General features: G+C 39.1%; 1 protein-coding gene and 1 long non-coding RNA gene across 2 annotated transcripts in view; both read left to right on the top strand.

The window, feature by feature from the left end:
* Positions 1-14,211, top strand: part of LOC108352303 (uncharacterized) — a 35,581-nt gene extending 21,370 nt beyond the window's left edge. The window contains exon 5 of the long non-coding RNA XR_001840451.3: positions 13,041-14,211. This is a non-coding gene — a long non-coding RNA (uncharacterized LOC108352303). The remainder of the gene's footprint in view (positions 1-13,040) is intronic.
* Krtap27-1 (keratin associated protein 27-1) lies at positions 8,836-10,030 on the top strand. Its single transcript, XM_003751013.5, has one exon. The coding sequence runs from the start codon at positions 9,383-9,385 to the stop codon at positions 9,989-9,991; it is 609 nt and encodes a 202-aa protein (XP_003751061.1). The 5' UTR covers positions 8,836-9,382; the 3' UTR covers positions 9,992-10,030.
* Positions 14,212-23,233: the final 9,022 nt, after the last annotated feature.

The following is a 23,233-nucleotide window of genomic DNA, read 5'->3' as shown; positions in this document are numbered from 1 at the left end:
TGATAAGTGGGTGGCTGAACACTGCCACCCACTCCTGAATTCCTGACCTTGAACAAGAAGAAATCTCCCATCCCCTGATTTCCAATTCCTCACTTACTCTCTGACCCCAGATACTGGCTGATGGATGTCCTTTGAGAACTCTGTTAGCATAATAACTCAAAGCCTAAGATGGTATTGCAAATATATTTATAGTGTTGAATTTGTCTTTGCAAAGTCTATGAAGACTCAAAATTTCACATTTTAGATTTAGTACTATAATGCCTAGGGGTTCTTGGTTTTGTTAATTTTTTGTGATTAGCATTTAGTTGTTTGGCATAAGAGGTGTTATTTAAATGAGCAATATGCATTTGAAGATGAAGACAGGCTTCAGAATTTTATGAAGCTGTGAAACTGAGCCAACTTTCAAGGGCCTCAGGTACTTTTCTTTCTCAAACTATGGACGGTAAACACAGTTTGACTGCATAATTTTTTTCTTTTTTATTGACTATTTTATTTATTTACATTTCGAATGTTATCCCCTTTCTCAGTTTCCCCTCCACAAATTCCCTATCATAACCCTCCTCTTCTAGTAGGGTGCTCCCACTCACCCACCCACTCCCAATCACTGCCCTCGCATTCCCCTATATTGGCAAATCCAGCCTTCCCAGGACCAAGGGCCTCTCCTCCCCTGATGCCAGATAAGGCCATCATCTGTTACATATGTAGCTGGAACTATGGTTCCCTCCATGTGAACTCTTTGGTTGGTGGCTTAGTCTTTGGGAGCTCTGGGAGGGTCTTGTTAGTTGATATTGTTGTTCTTCCTATGGGGTTCCTAACCCTTTTAGGTCCTTCAGTCCTTTCAGTGTCTCCTCCATTGGGGTTTCAGCACTCAGTTCAATATGCATCTGTATTTGTCAGTCTCTGGCAAAGCCTCTCTGGAGACAGCTATATCAAGTTCCTGACAGCAAGTACTTCTTGGCCTCAGCAATAGTGTCTGGGTTTGCTGTGTGTATATGGGATGGATCCCCAAATGGGGCAGTATATGGATGGCCTTTCCTTCAGTCTCTGTTCCACACTTTGTACCCTTATTTCCTTTAGACAGGAGCAATTCTGGGTTAAAACTTTTGAGATGAGAAGGTGGCCCCATCCCTCAAGCAGGGCCTTGCCTAACCTCTGGATATGGTCTCTAAAGGTTCTCTCTCCCCTTTGTTGGGTATTTCAGCTAAGGTCCTCCTTGTTGGGTCCTAGAAACTCTTGGGTCCCTGGCATCTGGGACTTCCTTGTGATTACCCCTAGGTCCCAATCTCCCATTACTACATACATCTGTTCAATTTTCTGACCCACTGTATATCATCCCTGTCTCCTCCCATACCTAATCCTAACCTCCTTTCCTCCCCACAGTCCTTTTTTTCCCCTAAGTCCCTCCCACCCTCTATCTCCTGTGAATATTGTTTTCCCCCTTCAAAGAAGGACTAAAACATTCACAATTTAATCTTCCTTCTTCTTGAACTTCATGTGGTCCATGAATTGTATCTTGGGTGTTTTTATCTGCTTATCAGTGAGTGCATACCATGTGTGTTCTTTTGTGACTGGGTTACCTCACTCAGGATGATATTTTCTACTCCAACCATTTGCCTAAGAATTTCATGAAGTCATTGTTTTTAATAGCTGAGTAGTACTCTGTTGTGTAAATGTACCACACTTTCTGTATCCATTTCTCTGTTGAAGGACATCTGTGTTCTTTCAAGCTTCTGGCAATAATAAATAAGGCTGCTATGAATAAAGCGGAGCATGTGTCCTTGTTATATGTTGGAATATCTTTTGAATATATATATGCCCATGAGTGATATACCTGGGTCCTTAGGTAGAACTATGTCTGATTTTCTGAGGAAGACCAGACTGATTTCCATAGTGGTTGTACCAGCTTACAATCCCATCAACAATGGAAGAGTGTTCCTCTTTCTCCACATTCTCGCCAGCATCTGCTGTCACCAGAGTTTTGATCTTAGCCATTCTGGCTGGTATGAGGTAGAATCTCAGGATCATTTTGATTTGAATTTCCCTTGTGACTAAGGATGTTGGACATTTCTTCAGGGGCTTCTCAGTCATTTGACATTCCTCAATTGAGAATTCTTTGTTTAGCTCTGTACCTCATTATTTAATAGGGTCATTTGGCTCTCTGGATTCTAACTTTAGTTCTTTGTATATTGGATATTAGCCCTCTATCAGATGTAGGATTAATAAAGATCTTTCCTGAATTTGTTGGTTGCCATTTTGTCGTAATGATAATGTCCTTTACCTTACAGAAGCTTTGCAACTTTTTGAGGTCCCATTTGTTGACTGTTGATCTTAGAGCATAAGCCTTTGGTGTTCTGTTCATGAAAATTTCCCCTGTGCGCATGTGTTTGAGGCTGTTTCCCACTTTCTCTTTTATTAGTTTCACTATATCTAGTTCTATGTGGAGGTCTTTGAGCTTTGTACAAGGAAATAAGAATGAATCAATTTGCATTCTTCTACATGCTGACTGTCAGTTGAACCAGCACCATTTGTTGAAAATGCTGTCGTTTTACTACTGGATGGTTTTAGCTCCTTTGTCAAAGATCAAGTTATCATAGGTGTATGGGTTAATTTCTGGGTCTTTAATTCTATTCCATTGATCTACCTGCCTGTTTCTGTACCAATACCATATAGTTTTTATCATGACTGCTCTGTAATACTGCTTGAGGTCAGTGATGTTGCTTCTCCCCGAAGTTCTTTTATTGCTGAGAATAGTTTTTGCTATCCTGGGTTTTTAGTTATTCCAAATGAATTTGCAAATGGCTGTTTCTAACTCAAAGAATTGAGTTGGAATTTTGTTGGGGATTGCATTGAATCAATAGATTGCTTTTGGGAAGATGGCCATTTTTACTATATTAATGAGGCCAATCCATGAGCATGGGCCATCTTTCCATCTTCTGAGATCTTTGATTTCTTTCTTCAGAGAATTAAAGTTCTTATCCTACAGATCTTTCGCTTGCTTGGTTAGAATCACACCAAGATATTTTATATTATTTGTGACTATTGTGAAGAGTGCTGTTTCCCTAATTTCTTTCTCAGCCTGTTTATCCTTTGAATAGATGAAAGCTACTGATTTGTTTGAGTTAATTTTATATCCAGACACTTTGCTGAAGTTGTTTATCAGGCTTAGGAGTTCCGTGGTGGAACTTTTGGGGTCACTTAAGTATGCTATCTTATCATCTTCAAATAGTGATATTTTGACTTTTTCCTTTCCGATTTATATCTCTTTGACCTTCTTTTGTTGTCTGATTGCTCTGGCTAGGACTTTGAGAACTATATTGAATAGGTAGGGAGAGAGTAGGCAGCCTTTTCTAGTCCCTGATTTTAGACTTCATACATTTTTATTAGTTAAATAAAAAATACATGAATAAACTGCTTCTTTAGAACATGGATATTAAAATATAATCCAAGGAATCTATCCTAGATGAGTCAGTAAGTGTTCTATTAGGGAAGCAGAAAACAAGAAAAATTTGTAGAGTTCAGTGTGGTAATAAAGGTTTATAATCCTACCTCTCAGGGGGTTAAAGAAGAAGTATGTTGAGTTCTAGGCCAACTCGTCCTATAAACCCAGTAAGTCCACACAAAACAAAACAAAACAATCCTAAGCATTTAGATCTTTAAGGCTGTCATGGATATATGTCCTCTTTTCCTGATTCTCTCTCTCTTTTTCTTATTTCTCATCCCCCTCCTCTTTCCATTTTTTTCCCTTTTGCACTTTTTTCCTGTTACCCTAGTTTTTGAATCAAAGTCTGTTGTATTCAACTTGCAATTGAACAAGAAACAAAAGTTTTTAAAGATAGTCTTTGAGAACAAATGGTACTGCTTATGACTCCTTTTGTATTTATATTCACTTTAAGATTTATTTTGTTTTTAAATGTGTGTGTGTGTGCATGCATGTTTTTGTGCATATATGTGTATTTGTGCATGTTTTCATGCATCTGTGTGTATGTGTGCTTATGTGCAAATGAATAGGTGCCTGAGAATGTTGTCAGATCCTGTTAGAACTGGAGTTATAGGCAGTTGTAATCAGTGCAACATGGGTGCTGGAACTTGAACTTAGACCTCTGTGAAGGCATCACAAGCTATAATCCCTGAACTATCTCTCATCCCTCTACTTTTATAATCTAAATGGGTTATCTGTAGATACATGTAATGCTAGCATGAAAACATATTTAAATAATATCACAAATTTGAAATGTCCCAGAGTCTAAAATCCTGTCTTCTTTTGACACCACAATGTGTGAGAGGATAATTCACTTGTTTCATAGAATATTTTGTGTATAGCAATACGTAATTCCTTCAGTAAATTCCTGTGGCATAGATCAACACATAGCAGGAGAAATATGTTTGCCTATTCTTGGGTGCAGCCTTCAAATACTGTATTATTTATTATATAGTTGTGAGTTTTCACTCACAGACATAGCAACCGATAGTCTACAGACTGAGAATTCTGAATTTAGATGAATTTGGAATGGATGACCTTAAATGAATCTAAAGATTTCATTTACTTGGTGAACCTATCAAGAGTGCACTCAGTATTCTTTCTGTCCCTGCGGGATCATCATGTTGAGAGAGAGGTATAGAGTGCGGTGTCTAGAGAAGACTGTACTAATTGCTAATCCAAACTCTCCTCGTGTGAAATAGTGGAAGCAGAGGCACATGTTCAAGAGTCTGGAAGCAGCAGGGCCAGAAGCCACATCTTTTGAGCCTTGGGGAAGAGTGTTGCTACACTTGCCTGCAAAGTTGATATGTGAAAAGCTTTAAATTGAAGAAAAGGGTTACAGTTAAGCTCAGTCATTAGTGGAACAGCCAAGGAAGAAAAAAATCAGAGCAGTTCTAGAGTAAATTCGTAATATGGGGGTAATTCTAAGCATCTAATAATTTTCTGTCTTACTTCAACTAAACAGGTTATATAAAGCATAGCATATAATGTGACAGAATCAACATACATAAAAGAACCAATAATACAACAGAATCAATATAAATCATTTTAGTGTTTAGCCCTAGAGAGTTAGAGACAAGCCCAGACTTCATCTTTCATGGACATGAAAAGTACAACTTAGTTTTCATAAGAAAATAAATGAAACATGAAAAAATGGACACACAGGCAACACCCTAAACATTAGAAAATTCATAGTACTTCATAATTTTGTATAAATCCTATATTAAGAGAATGGGAAGTGCCTTTACATAATGACCCTAAACTAGTTCTAAAACTTCTGATTCTTTTGTGTCACTTAGTAGAATAATCCAATAATTACATGTGCATATATATTCATATACAATTAATTAAACAAATGTACAATGTTGCATCTCACATAATTTTCATTTTAAAATTTAAGAATCAGAGGCATCGAATATTATAATTGAGGTTTGCGATTGTAAGGCGTGGCTAACTCTTAGCATGCTTGCATATGCCAGAGGTTAATTGCTACCCACCCTCTGATGGTGGGGTTCATTTGGTGCCTTTGTGAATTTTAAGGCTAGGAAAAGTAGGGGGTCGTTCACCTATTCGGCAAGACAGTATTCAGTTACTATAAATAGCTAAATATCTAGTTCTGTTTCTCACGAATACTCTAAAATATGCTACATAATTATCACAGCCTACAAAGTTAAAATAAGTTTTTAGTAGGCCATTCCAAGATGATCAGTGTGCTAGCCTACGTCATTCTGTTGTAATAGGCCAGGAAACTCCCTCTATAAATTCTACAGTGACTAAAATCCGTAGCAGCTCATTGAATCAAAATTACATGTTGAATCACCCATTAATTCAGCACTCAGTTCAATAGAATATGCAAGCCAATTCTTGCTCCCAAAGAAAACTCAAAGAATAACCCTGTTTATCGGTGGCAGACCTCACATCTCTGTCTAACATGAGGTACTCAGTAACTGCATGGGTACCGCATGGGTAATTTACCTCATGGTGTAAGGGAAGAAAAAGGCTGGTTTCTGGACACAGGTATGAAGTCTAATCTATATGATTCCCTGTACTGTCCACACATTTTGAAAACAGAGCTGTGCATTGACAGTGAAAAATAGAAACCTTTTCATGGTAAAACCTTTCTAAAGCAAGCCCATGGAGAACCAAGCATTATCCCAGAATAACTGATTCAGACTGTGCCTAATAAGGGACTTCCATAATAATTTCATCCCCACTTTACAAACAGGAAAGCGTAATTATTTACTTTCATTTAAACTAAGCACCCTTTGCAGTTCTTGGAACACTGTAGTACAGGGAAGCTTAAATACTATATGCTGAATGAAATCAGTTACACCTTGAGCACGCTTTTCTTTAACAGTCCCTGTTTGTTAACTTTCAAAGTACATTTACGGAAATCTTATTACACAGCAGGCAGTCACTGTGGAACTGGGGGGTTAATATGAGAAAGTTTGAGATGTTCCTTGCTTTTCTAAAAGACAGAGGGCTGTAACCAAGTCAAGAAAGTGTATAATCCTAAGACTTTTTAAAGGCGTGTAGAGATTTTCTATAAAAGAAAGCCAACTCTTCAGAAAGGAAACAATAAAGGTCAACACAGTCTGAGTCTGCTGAACAGTGAGTCAAAGAAGATTGGACAGACCCACCTGGCATTGCTGAGGCCTTCAAGTTTGGAGCACATTGAGCAGCGGGTGAAAGCGAGTATTTGAATTACAAACTAGATCAACTCCTGTAAGATACTGCAGACTAGATTAAGAGAATAGATCTTGTCTGATTGTAATGATATCAATGAAAGCACTTCAAGGAGGAGAGTCAGAGCTGGAAAGAGAAGTCAATCATGAGTCCATGATACGCACAAATGAGGATCAAAGTTACCTCCCAGATCACATTTCTAAATATAAGGTAGAGTGCCATGTGCTTATAATCCCAGAAATCAGTGCAGCAAATCTTGTTGCCCTGCTTGTCTGGCCTGCAGAAGAAGTTCTTGTATGAAAAGTAAGGTGGGTTGTGTCTAAGCAACCACACAGACCTCTGTACTCTACAAACACACACATATGTGTATACATGCCCCTCCACATGTGTGAACACACACACACACACACACACACACACACACACACACAGAGAGAGAGAGAGAGAGAGAGAGGATGATCACAAGTTTCAATAGAAGCCACTGTGAAAAACAAAAGATCAAATAAGTAATAGAGTGTATGCGTAAGAAATGGCTTATTGTAGATATAATGCTCTTGTGAAGAACAGAACAGGATGCAAAATTCGTGACTGGTTTTTTCTGAACAATAGATGCGTCCATTTGTTACAATGGTTTCACATGTGTCTTGTAAATTTTCTGTAACAAATTAAGGATGGCTATTCATTAGTTTTTTCAGAATTCTGAAGTCTCAGACTTCTTCAGACCTACATATAGGAGTCTGGGATGGAATATATTCCATTTCTATTTACTCTTTAGTTGTGCTAAGCACATTTCAGAATGTGTTATAAGAATTATCTTGGCAGGCTCAGTATTGTGAGTATGAAACTGCTAGTTAGACCATATTGGTGTAAAACACTGTGGGAGTGGATCATCTGTCCACTCTGAAAAACAAAACAAAACAGAACTGGAGAGATGGATCCACGGCAAAGAGCACTTCCTTTTACTAAAGAGAAGGGAATGTAACTGAAGGGCACATCGGGAATATATCTGCTTCAGCTGAGGCAACACTAACCCTCAGGAAGCATGATCACAACTCGCAACCGCCTGTCGGAAAGTCATTCAGAATAGAAAGGTGGAAATTCACTGCCTGATCATCATTAAAGTAGGATCGATGTGGAGGAGCTGGGATGAAAGAAAGGAACTGAGAAAGAGAAACACAGACCTAAGGAGTCTGTGCTGTTCTTCTTCACCACAGTAGGACAAGTGTGCTCTCCATGAATCTAGGACGTGATTCAAGCTCTGTAAGAGTATGAAGCTTTCCAACATATGGAAAAAATACACATTTGAAGAAATGGAGATGCCAATTATTCCAATATGATCATTACGCAGTGCCTTCATGCAACCAATTATCACAGAGTACCCCATAAATATGTACGAATATCATGTCAATATGAAATGTGCAATGAAATTTCCTTTATAACCTCTGGTCCAATCTTACATATTTGCTTACATAATTTTAATATTTTTAATCATTTTATTTTGATAGTAATTCATCTTCAGTGTCAATGATTATGGAATGCACACAAGGAGAAAGGAAAAGGGGAGATCAGGTACTTGACATTAATAAAAATAGTATACCAGTGCGTCAGAAGAAGAAACAATAACTTTTAAATGGGAAAAAAATCATGTGAAGAAGTCAAGGCGATTAAGGCAACAAAGAATCAGGTAAAGAGAAAGGAGCAAGAGCTGAGGAGATGGATCAGGGGTTGAAAGTAAATTCTGTCATAGAGGAACTGAGCTCGGTCCACAGAACCCATGTTGAATTTCTTACACCAGGCTCTAACCACATCTAAGCTCTGGGGATCTGACATTTTCTTCTTGCTTCCAAGAGTATCTGAACTCACATACACAGACAGTACTCCCATACACACAGTGTACTCCCAGACATATATGCATATATACAATTGAAAATTAATAAAATATTTTAAGAAGTATAGAGAAAAAGAATGCTAAGGGCATCCATCCACTACAAACATTTAATGGTTTAGTAAATAATGAGAAGAAATACATCCTACTTATACATATTGGATGGTGGGCTCAACTGAATCTACTTCTAAGTAGAAATTAACAGCGTCTTATTACATTATGGGTAGACTGGTACACAGAAAACTCCAGTGATTAAGGTTAATCAGTATTCAGTTGTCTATTTATACCTACACGTTTTTCCTTTTATTGTTTATTTTCTTATTTACATTTCAAATGTTATTCCCTTTTCCAGTTTCCTATCCCATCTCCCTCCCCTTCTTCTATAAGGGTGTTCCCCTCCCCGTCCACCCCCCACTTCCTGCCCCCTGACATTCCCCTACATTGGGGGTCCATACTCTTAATTGTCCAACTACCAATATAAAGAGTCCTAACAGTGAGCTTGGATGACACACTGGGACTCCCATTTGACAAACCTCAGCCTGATTATTCAGCTATGGAAACAACATGAAAGCCATTTTGAAGATTAACAACCGGACTTGCATCTTGTTAATAAGACTCCATTTCATATAGGATGAAGCACCGCACTATTAAGATGTCAGCCTTCAAATTAGCCTAAGCAACGAGGTGCAAAGGAGTCTGGAAAATTAAAGCCAACACCCAGCTTTCTGAGTACTATATAATGTCCACAGCAAAGATATAGTGTCCACATCTTTAAACCTAACATTTGACATCTTCAGTCTTTTTAACTAACTTCAATTAAGGGTTTGGGGAGTATGCTTCATAGCTACTGCCACTCATCCGGGAGCTTGGGTAAAGCTCCATCACTGTCTTCCATCACACATAACTCTAATCCTAAAAGCTTTGAAGATGGCATTTTCTTGCCCAGCAGTTGTCACAGCAGAACCTGGCTCCTGGACAACTTTCAAGAAACTCACAGTGAAACTTCTCCCTGCCAGCTGACCAACCGTGGACAGCTCCAGTGCAAAGTGGACCCTTCTGTGAAAAGTCCTGGGAACTCCAGAGCTGACCAAATAATTCGTTCTAAGTCCAAGGCCAGTGAAAGAACAAAAGAAATCTCTCCATCTGTGCCAGAGCATGCTTCTCAAACCTGCCAGTCAAGAACTTGTAAGCCAATGGGTTTTGTAGCCCAGAGCTACCGACCTGCAAGTTACATGACTAAGTGTTGCTTGCTAAGGTCTACAGTGTTTGAAAGTTCCCAAACTCTGGAGTTTGAATCCAGCCCATGCTGCTCTCAGGTTCCTGAGTCCAGTTCCTGTAATTCCTCCAACAATACTGTCTCTGGGCCACATCTTGTGGAATCTTCTAGCACTTATGAGCCAACATGCTGTGTGACTGGTGGTTCACAATTGCCTAGTAAGTGATGAATTTATAAAGGATATGACATGAATTTATTTCTGAATACTTGGGAACTCTCCTTAAATCTGAAATAATGTATTTTTGTGTATGGAAAATGAATATATATGTTTCTGTTACTCTTTCCAATGTCAAGAAATGATTATTCTTTTCCTTTTGGGCATTTCTGATGATAAGCTGGGGTCACGAAGCGTGTTAATCATTTTAAGCTACATGGACACTATTTACTGTTCATCATGGAATAACCATTGTTTCTTAAAAAGAATTTTTCTCTACTATGTAGGAAAATAGTTAGCAAAAATTGTAGCTTATTAACTAATGTGATTATACCAGAAATCCATGAGATGACGTAATTTACTCTGGAATCTCAAGGTGCCCTACTATTTCTGATAGGTTCAACTCAACCAGAACAAATAGGTATTCAATAAAACCAGAAATATTACTAAAATTGGGTCAACTAGCTAACTGAATTAAGACACTTTTAAATCAGAGATGGAGTCTTTCACCTGAAACGTGTGAGAATTTTGGATTTCACTTGCATGGACCTGAGAACAAGGCAGTATTCGGTGACCTTTTAAACACATCATTCACAATTAGAATAATCACGGTATTTATACTGTCCTTTATTTTTCTCAACTTTATTTCCCAGTGATTTGGGGATGCAAAAATGTTATTTTCCTTAAATAAAATAGCTTTATAATAATAAATATAGTTGTCACGCTATCAGTTTGTTCAAGACTTTTTATGAGGATTTTTTAAAGATGTGTGTGTGTGTGTGTGTGTGTGTGTGTGTGTGAAAGAGAGAGAGAGAGAGAGAGAGAGAGAGAGAGAGAAAGAGAGAGAAAGAGAGAGAAAGAGAGATTCCCTAGAGCTAGAGTTTAAGAATTGAGGGAGCTGCTTGAGTTAGATGGGAACCAAACAAAGTTACTCTGGAGCTCTGGAGGGGTAGCGAGTAATCTTAAGTTCAGAGCCATGTCTCCAGCCCCCATGCTGTGAGTTTTATATTATAATTTTAAGGATGCTTTGATGTGATAAAAATAGTAGACATTTGAAAATTAAAAAATCGTGTTTCTTACCACACTGTTCAGGAAAAGAGTTAGAATATTGTATCACATTTTTGTTGTTGGTCCAAAGACAATAAATACACTCAATTTAAGGACTATGAAATCATGGAGTCAGAACAGAGTATGAATATTTAAAAGACAATAAATGTATTCAAGTGTTTTGGCTATCTACAAGCTTTGGGGGCAGTCCCTTAGCACCAAAATGATGGTTCAAGAGCATCTGCCACTCTAGTGCCAGACAAAGTGGTGCACATATCCAGCCTCTGAGGACACCAGGCATTCAAAGAAATATTTGGTTGTTAAGGCCATGGGCTATGGAGGATTCCTAAAGTTGAAATTCTGTTTACTGAATGAAGGCTATTTCAACCGCAACTCCGTGATTAGGTGCAAATTATTTAAATGTTCTAAAACAAAATATGTTGCTTTCAACTTTAAGCTTGAGACTATGAGGTTCTAGCTCTGTGAGGATGAACAGTAAATACATCGAACATTCTCGATATATCACTTTGTGTGTAGTTGATGCTCAACATGATCCGGCAAGCAGCAGGTTGTAGGTGAGGGAGATTTGCAAACAAACCCAGGGATCTATGACAAATGAAGGAAGCTCATCATCACGATCAGAAAAGAAATATTTTAGAATTTTTAAAAGGAAAATGCTAAGAAATGCATATTGCAAGGGGGAAGTGAGCTGAAGAGTTGTAGCAGTTAAAAGCACTCTGCAAGAGGACCTACACTCAGTTCCTCAGCACCAAAATGATGGTTCAAGAGCATCTGTCACTCTAGTGCCAGACAAAGTGGTGCACATTTCCAGCCTCTAAGGACACCAGGCATTCAAACATTTATACAATCAAACCACCCATACAAAATTGACAACAGTAACAGCCCTACACACTACCTAGTTGAAATGGGCTAGTGCATTAACTTTGAAGTACAGACAAAGCTAATGTGACCAGTCTGTCTACAGATGAGTGTTTGGGACCCAGGGGCAAAGTCATTTCTGGATGACTGTGAGGATTATCTGTATAAGACTGGAATTGAAGTCAATAAACCTACGAAATGATCCTTCTTGGGGCAGATGCTGCTTAACAAACCCACCACAGACCTAAATACAACAAAACTTGGAGGAAGAAAGTATTTCGATATGCTTCTTGCTTTTCTGTTGAGCTTGTATTTCACTCTTCTGTCAGCTTTGGTTGGACTGTGGTTTATACTTTTATCCCTCAGGTTCCCAGGGTTTCATACTTAGATCAAAAGGACCACTGACTTTCTTGGATACCCAAGAGGCGTAAAGCAGATTATGGGACAAGTTTGTCACAATCTGTGATTATAGAGGAGCTACATAATGTTTATGTCTTCATAATTACAGGATAAAACTTAATCTTACTTCTGTTCTTTTTAATAACCCTGATTAATACCATATTAAGAAAAGAAGAAACCTGGAACTTAGATTCTTTAAATCCACAGTTGTTTGGATACTTCTTGGAGGTGTGGTTTAAAGGGAAGCAGAGGGAGATCTGAGAGAGGAAGGCTAACCACTGCTTGATTTCATCAGTGGAAGCACTGATCATTGTCATAGGGGAGTATTTCTGAAGCCAGATGTTGCTATATAGTATCTGGTCACAGCTGTAAAGTTCTAGCCACAAAGCTCTGGAAAGAATAAATAAATACTTCATCTCATACTGGTCTCTTGGGGTCTCAATCCGGGCAACATGACAATGTGGATGAATTTCTTTTCCACAAGAAAGATAATTGCTGAAGTTCAAGTGGATCACAAGTGATAAATTAAGTTTATTTAAACGCCGTTTACAGCATGAGCCTTCCACACATATATTCTGTAATGGATATAACTTATATGAATGAGTGGGCTTTATTTAATGATTATATTTGGTTAGAGAGGGGATGGAGAATTAAAAACCCAGAGATGAGGAATGAGGAAAGACATATTAATGTCTATCTTATTTATCACTTTATGCTAATTACTCATTCTTTCTAGGTTGAGCTTGGTCACTTTCCTAAAAAGTTATCTGAAGAATGGGCCAGCATGATATAACCCAACATGAAACACATGTAAAACCTTCATAGAGATGAATCCTGTGACCCCCAACTACAAGACTTTTGATATTTGAGCATGAAGTGCTATGACTGCAGGAAGAGACCTTGGAGGGAAATTTACCATAACGAGAAGATCATGAAACCGGTTATGACTAGATCTTGCTCAATTTCAAATTCTGTCGATTACTAGTCCTGTGCTGTGGGACGGTTTGACATTTCAGAGATTCTGTTCTTTCGCTGTAAAGTGGATAAAATGGTGCCTAATGTAGTAGATGATTGTGACAGCTCGGTGATAAAGTGCCAATTAAATGCTTAGTGGAGTGTTTAACACGTGGCAAGTGTGCAATATACGCCAGGTATCATTTGACACTTCATTTGCTACTTGGCTCTTGGGGCTCAACCTCAGTTTATGACTGAGTGTGCTGCATTAAAAACACAGGCAAAGACCAATGGAAACTTCCTAGTGCTTGAGAAAGGACTGACACTGTGGTACATCCTGTGACTCCATGAGAATTCTCATTCTGTATATTTCAGAGCATTTTCTGTAAGTCAAACGATACCTTTTTTCTAAGCAGAGACTATAGTATGATCTGTGAATTAGTGTGTCAGAGTCATCAAAACATAAGGATCTTAACTCTATGATTGTCTGCTTAAAGTCAACTATACTATCAGGATCATTTGTTTGCCTTTATAGTAATGTACCAATAGTCAATACACAAACAATAAATACCAAATACCTGAGTATTTAGTATTTATCAATCATTCTGCAGATGTCTTATTTTTAATAACTGAATGGAAGAATGACTATTTTATTAGCCTATTCTGAACTTAAGATGAAGGCTAACATGAATGGAGTTGTCAGATGTGTGTAATAAGCACATAGCAGAGTTAATTCACACATATTGCATTTCAAAGTATAGGTTACAGCACAGAAATCAGAGTAATTCAAGTATGATGGACATCTATGATGTAGAAAAGGTCAATAAAATAATTTCATTGAAAATTTCTACTATGATTGGTTGTTAGAAATATATAGAGATGAATTTCAGAATACTAAATATGACTATATGATATGTGCCTCCCACTTTATCTAAATAAAGTTTGCTTTGTAAACTTGGTCATTGGAAGTCATGAAGGAATCCTGAAGGGAGGACTTGGTTCCACACTGATGGAGAATCCTCTTACACCTCTCATTGACAACAGTTTTCTTCCTCTGCTCCGTGTGAATATTCAGGAGTCCCGTTTATACCCACAGCTTGTAATTCTTTCGCCTAAAATGTTTCCAGCTTTTCTACTTGCATATAAAATAGTTAACTAAAAGAATTGTTCAGAGACACCCAACTTAGAGCCACCCCATTAAACCTTTTGAAGCTATTTCTCTGAGGTAACTGAAGAGTGGTGAATTCTAAATCCCCATGGTCTGCCTCTGATACTAATAAGGGATAAATTGCACTGCAGGCTGACAGGTGCAGGTACAGTAAATACTTAAAGCTAAATTAAAGCAAAAACCATTCTGTTTTTGCAGAGTTACAGACGATTTGTTTGACATTTTAATAAAACTTTCTCTAGTTTTGTGGAAGCAAAGTCTCTAATGAGATTCAAAGAGAGTCATTCCTGGGAGCTCAAGGCAAAGTCAATGTTGTTGCCTCTGCACATCGAGAGAAAGCTCGAGGGTAAGTGACTAAATAGCGAAGCCAATTCCTATTCCTCCAGTGCTCGCTATGGTACTGCTTCCAATATGGGGTCAATGTCCCTGCAGGAGGTCAATACCTGCTAATTGACAGAGATAATGAGAGAAGAAGACTGAAAATCAAAGGCAGGCTTGTAACAGCATCCTGAGAGTGCACCAGGTTGCCACCATTCCTAGATACTCACTTCCTCCTTCCTTATGCTGACAGAGCACTAATCCCTGGAAACTCCCTTTGCAAACTACATAAGGACCCATCACAGGTTCGCTGATGGTTTTGATTGTTGTCGTGGTTTTGTTTTGTTTGTCCTTTTGTCATGGACTGCACAAACTTATTATTTTTACACACAATTCTTTTGGATTTATTCAGTAATGTCTGCTAACATCCTCAAGAACCAAGCATTTTTCCTAGACTCCATATTTTGCTAAGCTGTAGCATACAGCAAACTAACTATAAATATTTGCTCAACTGATATTTATGAGGCTACATTATAAAACACTTATAAAATGGTTAATTTTATAGTAAGACTCTGTTAAGGATTGCATTGATTGTAAGGGTAGCTGTCCGGTGCTTCTGTTGGAAAGCAGTATACCTTTTTGAGAAAATAGCAACAGTCATCGAAGTGCTTTCTATTTTTCAAGCTTATTGGTTGGGGAGGACGTCTACAGTGTGTCTGCTCCTGATTTCCCAAGTCCCCAGAGCTGTAGCTGATGGTAGCTCAGGCCCCAGGAGTCTGGTTTAATTTCCTGCAGTGAATGGGTGTAGTGACCGGAGCATTGATCTTGAGACTAGTCCTAAGGGGCTTCTAATATGAGGCCAGTGCTCTGGGACCCTGAGGCTGTAAATGGAATGCTAAGCAATCAAAAAACAATATTCTGCACTGAGGGCCATTGAACTTTCCTGGGAGAACAAACACTACCCCGTGCTATATTTCACCCTGATAGATGTCCAGTCAGGATTAAGTGTTTTCAAGTTCTTCCTCTGGATGCTGAACGATAAGCCTATGGCCTATGCAGCCACAACAAAGATCAATGGGTTATTTTAATGTTTTCATTATATGTGGCGTCAGTTTCGTTCACAGATGAAATTCTGCAGAATCAGATAGTTGCTTCTGTTGTCAGAGGTCTTCAGTGGGTATCACTGTGGTGTTTAACAAAGACACCTGCCAACATTAATTGACACACGCAAATCCATTCAGCTCATTGCCAGCAGAGTCAGTGCTAGAACCCAAGCCACGTGACTATCATTCCATTGCTCCCTTGACTGTGCCTCACAATGTCATTCATATGAAGTTAATTAAAAAATATATTAACCGTAGACATCTTTAATGAGACCTATGTACACACTAACAACTCTATAGGATATATAAAATAATCTTTATTTGATCATAAATGTGAATTATATTACGTAATATATATATTTTCATTCACAAGATTTTAAATATACCTTAATATAAGTTGGAATATTGTTTTTATAAATTTATCATTTGTTGTATGGCTAAGAAGACCATCGGCTCTTTGTTTCAGAGATTCAGCAGTTTCTACTGATAAGTAGCCACCATCCCTTCCAGTTAAATGGCTGGAATGCATTGGTCACCTTCACTGGGTGTTAACACCCACCTAAAAGTTTCTTGAGGTTACAGCAGAAAAAGGGGGCTAGCTCTACTTAGTGGAGGAAGTTTGCTTAGAGTCTAAACTAAGGTCATCTTGTCTTTCACTAATCGCTCATCTGAAAACTACATCTGTCATTCCCTCGGGGGTTATTGCCATATTGTGTCATCTTCTCCAAATAGCCCTTCCCTCCGTGTGAGCTGCAGAGGTGCCCTCTGCAAAGCCAGTGGCAGCCATGGAAGAGAACCCAGCTCCTGAATGATTGCCAAAACACCAGAGGGGAATCGCCAGCTGTCAGCCGGCATACAGTGTACCCAGCAGCCTTTGCGAAACCCTCTGTACCAGACTCTGCACGTGACGTGTCTACAGAATCACCCTCGGCATTTTCATCCTCAGTTCCACACTCAAAGTATTGGGCTTTGAGGACAGATGACAATGAACGCTCCCAGATCTCACCGTGGTCAGATGCGGAGTGCACATGTGTCTTCTGCTTGACTGCGAGCTAGCAGCTGCTGACCTCTAGTGGACCGTGCTTGCATGTTGACAATGGGGTTACCTACTCAGCCACTTTTGCCTTGACATCCATATTGTTTTTACTGTCTTTCAGTCATCCCTCATAACTGCCAGTTCCTAAATAAAACTCAGATGTGTCACACACACACACACACACACACACACACACACACACACACACACACACACACACACACACAGACCTACAACCCTAGCACTATTGTGTTTTCAAAAGTGGGGAGGTAGGAGGAGCATGGAGACAAGATAATCAATGGAGCTTGCAGGCTACCAGGCTGGCTTCAGGTTCAGTGAAAGACCCTGTTTAAAAAGAACGAAATGGAGAGTGATAGAGTGGGACGTTAGTCACACTTCTCATGATTCTGAATGTACAAAGGCACAGGTGTGTGCACACACACGCGCACACACAGATGCATATATGTGTGTGAGGGCACATGCACACAAATGCACACATGTGTGCAAGTGCACACACCCACACACATACACCACACACATGCACACAGCCTCCTCCCCACACACATATACATATATGTTCAGCTTGTTTATTGCTCTGTGTCTTATGCTTAAGACTATTTGTTAAGCAGACCAGGGTTCACATCTATCCCCGTTCCTTTTCTTTCACTACCCTTTAAGCCTTTCAAGGTGACGCAGCAACAAGTTTATCTTCTAATAACAATAAAATATTATTACTAGTTATCTCTTCAGGAATTCTCCATTGTTGTTTGCTACTATAACTATTACATCATTGCCTACATTTCTGTGTTATTGAATACTTGTCAGAAATAGCATAAAAGCAAGCACTTATAATGATGAAAGTAAGTGTTGTCTCCTAATTTCAACGAGAAAACAGAAAGGACTTTGGGAACTGTGAAAAGTCACAGATGTTATCCTGTTTGTGTGGTAACAAGGTACTCCCATCACGGCTCCCCAGATGCTAGATGCAGACATAAGACACGTACTCAGAGACAGAGATGGTTATTATTCATGGTGGCAGCAGAAGACACGGTGTTAGCATTTGCTTCTGTTCCGTGAGCTGCAGTTCTCCGGGCCAGGTGCGGCTGCATTCACAATGTTTTACAGAAGAGAAGCACTGGCCTGTGGATATGATAATAAGCTATTGGTATGTCTGGCATTTGCCCCAGAGATAAAATACTATTACACTATTATTGCCCTATTTGCTCCAAAAGCAAGCCTGAAAAGATAATTCAAAACAGAAGAGTTGGTGAGTCTTCATTGGAAACCAGAATGCAACTACCCCCTGTGGAACACACCCCCCCAAAGTGTCCAATCATTGTCTCTACCCTGCACTACTTTGATAAACATGTCTATGCTCTAGACAACTGACTACTCAGAATCTGGCATCAGTAGATTGTACGCAATCCATCCATGAAGTCTCGGTGCTCAGTAAAATTGCTATAATGAGGACTCCCGTAACATTCAGGAGACAGAGGCTGCCTCTGTTTGCCAAAGATTCAGCAAAATCACTCACGTGAATTGTGGCTCAAAGGGTCCCACAGGCGCTGTCACTTCTTGATATGTAGCTTTTTCTACTGGGAGAATCCACCTTGTAACTTACTTTATGGACAAGTATGGGCACACAGCCCTGAGGAGATAAATGTTCTGAACTGACTCACTGGTTTGTTTATGTAGTCACCTACATAACCAAAGCACACAAGGTCTGCATTCCTTTCCTTGAAGTCTCTCAGTATATTGGAGAATAAACTGATATATTCTCAGTAGACAGGAGGTAATATGATGCATCATCGTCTGACAGTGGCTAATGCCACAATATAGAAGCATAAGGGGAAGAGAAGAAAGGGGAGAGGAAAGGGGGGGAGTGTGGAGAGGAGGGAAAGGAAGTACTGGTTCCTTGTCCCAGGTTTTAAGCACCTGTTGAGAGTTCTACCAGCAAACCTCTAGTATTTTCAGTCCTCTTCACATCCCATGAACATTAGCAACATCTTAAAAGTTTACTTGAGGGAACAATGACTTGACTCAAATGTCCTTCTCTGCTGAAGGGGCCTTTGGGGCCTTATCAGATTGCAGACACACAGCAAGAAGCATTTATATTTTTTTTTTTGGCTGTTTTTATTCACCTCTCTTTTTCTCAAGCACACAGTACCTCATTCTGCATAGAACTTAGTCACCCAGTTTCAACATAACTGCTAGGGATGTTTCCCAAGCTACCTTACTATTCCTAAAACATTCAAGGACTGAACAGAGAGATGGCCCACCAGTTATCCCCCTTCCATCTTTGACAGGAAGGAGCATCTCACTTCCTCCCCTCCCCTAGAGAAACCATACAGCTCTAACAATGGTATTGGACCCTGCTCACACCAATGATGAACCTTCCAAAGTTTGAGATCATCATCTGTGCAGAGAGATCTCTTTAATCCTCCCAGAATAACCTCCACCAATGCAGGCAAATGTTCACAGTCGTCATTTGATGTGGTAACTGAACGCTGACTACTAGGTTAGTGCACAGATGCCTGCTTACCCTGGACAGCGCTTTCCAGCTGCCTTTGCACCTCTTCTGTGGGAATTGAATTTTAATCATCTCTTTGATTCCTTATTATTAACAGACAACAGACTGGGGAAACATATATATTATCAGATTAGCCAAAATGAGCACTATTGATTCCAATGAAATCCCCTCAGAGTTGACTATTTTACGTTCTTTGACACTTGCTTCTAAGACAGCCATTACTTGTCAAAACCCCAGAACTGATGCCACACCAGACATTACGCTGTGTGCCTCTTTAATCCTAGTATCCCTGTGGGATGTGTAGGCACAAAGAAGAGAACCTGTCACACAGAGTGGGAACCTGAAGACTGATTTCCTCAGGCTTTTGGGTAAACAGTGCTAAATATGGAGAAAAGATAGCAGTACAATTACAGTAGGGGATTTGAACATACGCTTTCACCACTGGAGAGGTTAGCCAGACAGAAGCCAATAAGAGCAAATAGATTAAAACTACTGGAGATTAAATTGGCAAAATAGATATGTGCAAAGTACCCAACAGGAAACAGAGTTCTTTAGAAAACAAAGTTTTGAGTTTGAACTAATTGAAGACTCAGTGTGAGTTAGAACAAACACTATAGAGAGCTTCCTGCCCTTATTAAGGTTTTTCCTATGGTGGGGTCATATGGCAGTGCAGAAATACATACACTGAATAATATCACATATATGAACCAAAACATCTCCCTCACAGTAGTAATTCTGAGAGTGTTGGTTTGCCGAAGCTTAGGTGGTTGGTAAACTGGGAAGACTTAGGTAGAATGTGTTTAGTTTCTCTTATGTAGTCACAGTGAGGTTGGACACACTGAGACATACACAAATAACACACAAGGTTAGGAGGGGGACACTATGAGAAAGTTGGGAACTTGCAGGGGATGTAGAGGCAGAATGATCAAAAGATGTCACCTGCATCTATAAAACTCATAAAGCTTAACCTCGAACAAACCAACAATGCTTACTTGGTGATAGGAATGGTTTGCTCCATTGCTGTTGTGTCTTTACCATGGACATGGGGAATAAAACATCAGACTGTAAACATGAACCACATACAGTTCCTATTTCTCAGGTTTGTCTCAGAAAAAAATAACTGGAAATTTTTAAATAAAAGACTTTTACATTTAATATATCAACATGTAGGTGAACAAAAAAAATTAAAGGATCTAATATAGACAAAAGAACATGGTTCATGGGCTTAAGCATGAGAATGGAAATAATAGATACCTCTACCTTTAGTGTCCTTAATAAATTATAAGAGGATGTGTTATTTAAACAGAGCAGGATGTTTATATCCTGTGGAAAGCATTTGTGTATGTGGAGGAGGAAGAAACGAAAGCGTGAAACTCCACCATATTTTGTGTAAACTGTAGTTTCTGTACTTGACAATGCTACAGTACAACAAAAATTCAGTTAATAGGATACTATGTCCTGACAAACTGACTCCAAATTCTGACAAAGTTCTGGGTAGGGTGTTCACTGTGCGACAGGCCACAGTTCAGTGATTTTATACATGACACAGAACAAGAGGTGCTTTATCTAGGTCAGGTTATGCTTCTCTAAGCCAAGCTAAGGTGACTATTGGCAGAAATATTAGACTCTGCTGATGAGAAACAGGACAAAGACTGTGAAGCGCTCCTGCTTTCTTGCTGTCTCTTTTGAAGGCAAGTTGAAGTTCACCAAGGAACAGCTTTAATAATGATTTAAACAAGGGTGTTAAGAGGACAGGAGAGAGATAAAGAAGGAAAGGGGGAGAGAGAGGAGAAAGAGAGAGAGAGAGAGAGAGAGAGAGAGAGAGAGAGAGAGAGAGAGAATAGGTGGATTTAGGGAACAGGCAATGCATGCTCATGATAGGTATAAGTTTCTCAAAACAAGAAGACCCTTTCCTCCTGTTTCCAAGTTCTTCATATTCTTAATAAATCAATTTCCCAGGCTTAAAAAAAGTACCTGAAAGAGATTGTTAAGTAAGTAAATGTTAACTTTGATAAAGGTCATATTTCGTGACTGCTATGATGCCCATTAGGAATATTTATTGCCAATAGGCAGAGTTCCTCCATAGTGATCACGCCTACTAAGTAGGTGAGAATTAAATTAAATATTAAGTGTACAACATATAAAATACTGTCTGGTATGTAATAATGATAGGAAGGCCACCATAAGTGGTAGCCACTGCAGGTCCTATATTATAGTTGAGAAATAAGACAGGGAATGTTTTGCTTGAGAAGTGGCTGCATTCTTTGTGTATGTGTGTGTGTGCATTTGTTGGGAGAGAGAGCAGGGCATACAACAGAGGAAACAAGGTAGACTCAGGCAGCAGGGAGTTGAGCAATACAGCATAAAAGGGAAGTTAAAGTGATGTTAAATGATGGTGATTATATGTAGTTAAAGACTAGAGAAATCCAGTTTGGCAGGAATGGTCTGGGAAGTAATTATGAAAAAGGAGTTAAATTACTTAGAGGCTAGATCAATAAAATTGTAGTTATTTCCAAGGACAGAATGGGAATGGCAGTCATCTGGCAGATGACATGGAAAGAGGAAGCAATGTGATTCTAGACATGAACAGGCAAACCAAGAATGTCTATGAAACAGTTTTGGAAGCAGAGTAGGGTTGGCCACGTGCCTGGCTTCTTCTGTGTGGGCAACTGGAAACCATTAGTGTTTGGGTAGAGTTTCATGATGTAATTAACTTTGGGGATATGATTCTAAACACAACATTCACATAGAAGAGGAGGCATTGGGAAGGAATCACAGATACAGGATTCACAAAAGACAGTGTTACTGATAGCATGGGTTACAGAGTTAGGAATACGTGAAATGCACGATCATGGAGGCCTGAAAATGGAAAGACACCATAGGTCACTTCCCAATCTACCCTTCACTTTACTGTTAGCATCATTTTCTAAAAACAGATACTTGGTTGCTATTTCTTTGGAAGAGAGCATTAATTTATTACCTACTAACACGAAGACATCCAGCAAGCCAGTCTAAATTTAGCAACACGATTGGAATCTTTCACTCAAAAACTCCTATTGTCAATTATTTTGGTGTTTATGTATTTTCCTACTGCCTGAATTCTTTCCTTGTTTTCCAGATTCCCATGCCATGTCTTTCTATCCATAAAAATTAGTACAATATGTCAACTTTAATCAAGGATAATGGATGTTTCCTTGCCTTCTCTGTACATTGCTTATAGGCCTTGGTAAACACGACTTTGTCTTGTCCACCAATGAAGGGTCCCTAGGACAAGAATGGTTTTCATCTTGTTTTATTGTTTCTCTTATTCTTTGGTATATGTCTGGAATACTTGATAAATGTTTTCTAAACTAACAAATGCATGAAACAATCAAGTGTGTCTCCTCTTGGCACACACTCACGGTTGAATGTGGTGAAGATTGTTCATCCAAGATAGAAATACTCACAATCTTCCTTGTAAAGTTGGAGGGGTAAGGTCCCCGATTCATTGAATATAAAGCTACAATGTGTGTTCATTCAGTGTGGTACATGATTATCATGGACTCTGTGGAATCTAGGATGACATGAGCCTGCCCGTCTGTAAGTTATAGGACCCTGCAGGTAGGGTGCTTAGTATTTGGACCAAACAAACCCTGACAGTAACATAGTTATTTAGCCTATAGGAATAAACTTCAGGACTCTCTGTTTCCTGAAAGTTTGCAGTATTTTGTGTGTATATTTGTAGGTAAAAGTGATACTGACAGTGGCAGGGGATACATAAATTAATTAATCCCAGGTTTATGTAGTTGTTAGATGACAACATATATTCATGTGTATATTG

Source organism: Rattus norvegicus, chromosome 11 (genome assembly GCF_036323735.1).
Source record: "Rattus norvegicus strain BN/NHsdMcwi chromosome 11, GRCr8, whole genome shotgun sequence".
NCBI lineage: Eukaryota > Metazoa > Chordata > Mammalia > Rodentia > Muridae > Rattus > Rattus norvegicus.
The sequence above is the reverse complement of the archived record's forward strand: the minus strand, read 5'-3'. Positions and strand labels throughout refer to the sequence as shown.